At 43.0% G+C, this 5,396-nt stretch overlaps 1 protein-coding gene across 1 annotated transcript in view; it reads left to right on the forward strand.

Moving 5' to 3' along the window:
* The first annotated feature begins 3 nt into the window (after positions 1–3).
* KCNK17 (potassium channel, subfamily K, member 17) overlaps positions 4–5,396 on the forward strand; it is a 25,373-nt gene continuing 19,980 nt past the window's right edge. Inside the window, 1 exon segment of the mRNA XM_010581123.1 lies at positions 4–171. Coding sequence (XP_010579425.1) covers positions 4–171 — 168 coding nt within the window.

Here is a 5,396-nt window from a genome sequence, read left to right on the forward strand (position 1 = left end):
CCGATGCTGCTGGCGGCGTACGTGGGCTGTGTGGGGCTGGGCGCCGGCGTGCTGCAGGCGCTGGAGCGGCCGGCCGAGGCGCAGGCAGCGCGACACCTCCTCCAGCAGCACTGGGAGCTGCTCGCCAACCACACCTGCCTGCAGGGGCCCGGCCTCCAGCGGCTCATCGAGGTGAGCCCGTCGGCCCCTCCGCCGGCGCGGCAGCGGCGGAGCAAAGCGCCCGCCCAGCTGGGAGCTGCCGCGGTAGGCGCTGCCTTCGTCCTGGGGCCGGGGGGGCGGTTGTTAATGGCAGGAACCTTGCCTCCTGCCTGCGAGAAACTTAAAACTTTCTTCCTATCTGTATCTATGCGCACACATAATCCTGCCCCGCAGAAGCTGCCCGCGGCGTGGGAAAAGCTTTCCGCTCCGGGGCAGCTCCGTGGGCGCAGGAGCGCGGAGCACCGCGTTGCTCTGGGCCGGCCGGCACGTCGGGCTTTCCCGGCTTGTCACCGAGTATTTCGGCCCTGTTTTCTGTCTGCTGGTAAAGAGTTTCTCTTGTTCTCCGCTGTCCTCCCACACGTTGTGGGGTTCTCGAGTTTTTAAGGGATGTGTCCTGACGGAAGGACGGTGGCAGAGTTTTCCCATTATATGGTAATTACCTGGTGTTAACTGCAGGTAGGCTTGTTTTGCTGTTGAACTTATTAAGAATGAGTTATAGTCTGTGACATCTTACAAGTGGTAAATTCTGATGGAGAGTCTTTGTCGTGGCAAGTTTAATTGGTGTTTATACTAGTGTCAAACTCTTTCAGTTTTTGTTACTTAAAGGGGAATAGAAAATCCTGGTAACACAACTTAAGGTATCCTTACAAATGTTTCCGAGGATATTTGTGGGATGGTTGCAAAATGTAAAGCAGGACCAAATGCAGTCTTATTAAAGTATAAATGGATGCATTTTATGATGCAGATATGAGCAAAGTGGGATAAATGGCTTTTCTCCTTGCTCAATTTTTTTCTGAAAAAGAAAAACCTGCAATATTAAAGCAACTTGAATATTTACCCGAACCATTCTAGTTCAGTAGGTGCTGGTGATTGAATATGTACTGCTTGCTTTGGTCTATGTGCCTCAAACAGATGTTGCCAAACAAATGAAGAAAACTTGGTGGTTTTGTAAAAGCAGTGTTCAGTGGTGGCTGAAACCATAGTAGCTGGCCACCAGAGTTCAAAGGACCTGAAAGGGACTTGGATAAGTGTTTCCAGGGTTTTTTTCCAGGAGAGAGAAAAACACAGAAACCATCAAACAGATAATCTTGTCAGGAGTTTCAGCAAGGCCCTGGCAGACAAAATTATGCTGATAACCTATGTCAGGCTCTCATCTCTTGACTATCTAGATGGTAAATTCTCTGTGGCAGTCAGTAGTACATTGAAGATAGGATACGAATTTGGACCCTTGTAAGCTACTATGGTATCTACTCAGATATTTTATAGTGTGTCCTGTGCTAGCTGTGGAATATAAATAGTTAGAGAGAAGTGAGAAATATGTCAGAGACCAGTCTGGCACTTCCTAAAGGCAGGTCTGAGCTGAGCTTTAGTCAGCACTGGTCCATTGAACAGTGAGTGCTAGGCATGGCTGTTGCCCTGGGGCTGGAAGGGTTTCACTTGATGAATGACAGTAACAGGGTGATGGTGGAGAGAAGATGATGATCACAACTGAGTAGGTAGAAAGGTGTTTCTAATGTCATTTGATGGTTTGTTTTACTGTAGGGTGACCTCTACTAATTCTTGATACTGTCTGGTAGTCGACGGAAGAGGACGTCTGCCCAAATCCCTTTAGACCAGACACTGCTACAAGATACTGTGCGAGTACTTAATTGTGACCTGAGCAAGCCCAAGATGAGTAAATGAAAGAAGTTTTGTTTCATTGAATGGAGTGTCTGTGTATGCCTTCGTGCTTTGAGAAACCATAGTCTGAGTTTGAATGGCTTTGTGTGTTGTTTTTAATAACTTTCACAGTGAGAAATTAATCTTAAACACATAATCCGCAGGACTTCTTCTTTCCTACGCTCTTTTCTAATTTCCTGTGTAGCAATTGCTTGGATACTGTAAGTGTGCTCAGAAAAATGAGATGTTTTTCTGTGCAGTAAATTGCACATAGTTTATCAGGCAGTGTCATCACTGGCCCCCTTCAAATAGACAGCTGATTATTTGCTGATTAAGACAGACATATAAAGAGTATTTGTGAAAACATAAAACAGTGTGTGAATTTTAATTGCTTTGACATTACTGGCAATTCCTCATTGTTTTCTTACAGCTCTTTAATCCTAGATAATTCTAAACTCCATTTTATGTATATAGAGGCCAGTAAGGAATAAAATCCCAGTTTGCTAAGCAATGAATAAACATAATTTTACAACCTGTTTATTGCTTAGTTCCTGGTTACCAACTGGGAGTGGAAATTCACTGTTCCAGCCCTTGCACAGATGGAGAGCAAGAGAGCTCCTGCTTTAAGGAGTTAGCAGGAGAGCACGGTGTGAGGATGAGCAGAAGGAAAGGCAAAGGCAAACAGACCATGCTGCCATAGCTAGACCAGTGAATTCTCATTCAGTAATTTCTATGGCTCCAATCCTTTCCAGGGAAGAAGTAATTTTCTAGTTAACAAAATAAGACAGAGATGGAAATAGCAGACCAACAACAAAAACTGAATGGCAGAGGAGAAAATGTTAGAAAGTGTGTGACATCTGTAGTGGTGGGTTCCTGCTTCCCACAGCTGTGTCTTTTTTTTTTTTTGCCTGGAGGGACTGACTGGCTCTTCCCCTGCGGGATGCTGAACAGTCCCACATTTCCTAAATAGCTGAGGGTAGCATGTGTGAGTGCTTTATGTGTAAGCAAACAAAATGCATGCTCATGTGTTTATACACACATATATGTATATGGGAAAGACTGATTTGCATTTTTCTTGGCTTTCATTACTTATGCTTAGAACAAAGACAGCTTAGGGGACAACAGAAGGACTCTGGCCATGTGTCCCTCTACTGTGCATCCAGTAACATCTACTCAAGGAAGACATAAGTTTGGTTTTGTTGACCCATCTAACCCTAGGCTATTTTCCTGACACTGTATACAGTTTGTGACATGAACACGTGTTCACCAGGACCAAGATGGAAAGTGAACACTTCCTCATGAGCCATTAGGGAACATACAAAGATGGCCATATCTGGCTTTTTATTATAAATATGTGGTGGTCTTCAGCTGGAATTACTGGCTGTGAAGTCACATCAAAGGAAGTTCTCAATGATAAGATTTCCAGAAGATGGAAACAGATGCAATAAGACAGGTTTCAGGCAATACACCCTCAGTACAGTGAAGAACAGTAACTGGACTCAGCTGGGGAAAAAAGTTCATAATAGTCTCCGTCCAGGCAAAAATTATGTTGGTTCCAGACTTGAGAAGTGTCTAGAGAGTGAGGCTGCCCATAAAAAGGGTGCTTTCTGTACTAGTGTATCTCTTGGAGCTGATACCCTCTCTGACCTTTTCGGGGTGGGGGGCACCTGGTCACACTACCCAGTGAGATGCACTTCTAGTGCACAAGTCTCTCAGTTTTACTGCCTAGGGTGAGTATGTATAGCTCTGCTTCAGCTGAGCTGTCCTCCAAACTACCTCCTTTTCCTGCATCATTTTCAGTGGTTACAGGCACCAGTGTAGCCATAGCTACTGTACATCTCAGTGTCTCTTTAGTCACATGATTGGCTTTGTGGCCAGACTTGGAACAGTGTGTTTTCTGGGTTAGGCTGTTACCATGTCATCCTTTTCATGCTACCCTTTCTTTTTTGATGTAACCTTTTTTGTTGTTGTATATATATTTCCCTAATATGGCTGTTTCCTGTATTTATTATATTGTTGTATCCACTTTCTATTACTGTAGATGCATAATGCTATTTAAACCCAATTACTGAGTTAATTTTCTTCTTAGTAGCTGGTACAGTGTGTTTTGGATTTAGCATGAGAATAATGTTGATAACACATTGACGTTTTAGGTGTTGCTAAATAGTGCTTATGCTAAGTTAAGGATTTTCCAGTTTCCCCATGCTCTGCCAACAAGCAGGTGTACAAGAAGCTGGGAGGGATCATAGCCAGGACAGCTGACCCAAACTAGCCAAAGGGATACTCCATAGCATAGAACGTCATGCTCAGTATATAAACTGGGGGGAGTTGGCCAGGAGGGGTGGACTGCTGCTTGGGCATTGGTCAGCAGGTGGTGAGCAATTGCATTGTGCATAACTTATCTTTTGGTTTTTTATTTCTAATTATATTCCTTTTAATTACAATTATATTTTACTATTATATTTTATTTTATTGTACTTTAGTTAATAAACCATTCTTAAAAAAAACCAAGAAAAGACAAGTGATCGGAAACTGGGAAATACTTAACTTGGGGTAAGTGCTACCTAGCAGCACCTAAAACATCAGTCTGTTAGCATTATTCTCATGCTAAATCCAAACCACACTGTACTAGCTACTAAGAAGAAAATTAACTCTATCCCAGCTGAAACCAGGACACAAGATTTAATGTGTAGTGGTAAGGACCTAATTCTAAAGGGCAGGTCATAAACTAAAAGCAAAGCCTGCAGGTGGATCTAGATACTGTTATCTCCAGAGTCAACAGCTAGAGCTACAGAGTTTTAGTTCATGTTCACAAGAGCAATGAGATCCTGTGTGACTGAAAGATCCTCATCAATACTTTGGCTTGCATTAACATTGAACCAGCAGAGATTTGTGCCAGCTGTCAGGAAATACAACCCTGCAAATACAGTTTACTAAAATCATCTTGCCCACAGGTGATGCAGCAGTGAGTGACTGTTAAGGAGTAAGCATCAGAGATCACCTGTTGGTGATAAGGGACTTTAAGGAACAGCATTGGCTCTTAGTATTGTGGAGCAGTGATATCTGTATAGAACCCACTCTAGTCAAATATCCATTGGCTTGTCACAGGTGAAATAGTGTTGATCCCCTGTAATTGTTCTTTCCAAGTTCCTTCTTATCAAAATGTACTACTGCTTTGGTTAAGTTATAGCCAGTTTGTTCTCCTCCAGACCTATTAATTACAAACAACTATGGGTACCTTACCAAGAGTGTGCATCTGTGCTTATAATATTGTATAATAGTGTACCTTTGACAGAAGTTGTTAGAGAGAAAATCTTTATAAGGCAGTAGGCATATAGTATTCTGGAAGGCAATAGGCTAGCACTATATTGTTGGACTTTTTGAAATGGCAAGGAAGAGACCTACTGATGAACTGTTGTTTCTGGTTAGTTGACTCCTAGGTCTTCTGGTCAATGATGTAGTGTCTAGTACCTGTGTTTGAAAAGATAAGGGAGGGGGAGCACAGGAACCTATTGCATTTATATACCTCTGCCTAAAGA

Source organism: Haliaeetus leucocephalus, unplaced genomic scaffold, assembly GCF_000737465.1.
Source record: "Haliaeetus leucocephalus isolate CR32 unplaced genomic scaffold, Haliaeetus_leucocephalus-4.0 Scaffold752, whole genome shotgun sequence".
Classification (NCBI taxonomy): domain Eukaryota; kingdom Metazoa; phylum Chordata; class Aves; order Accipitriformes; family Accipitridae; genus Haliaeetus; species Haliaeetus leucocephalus.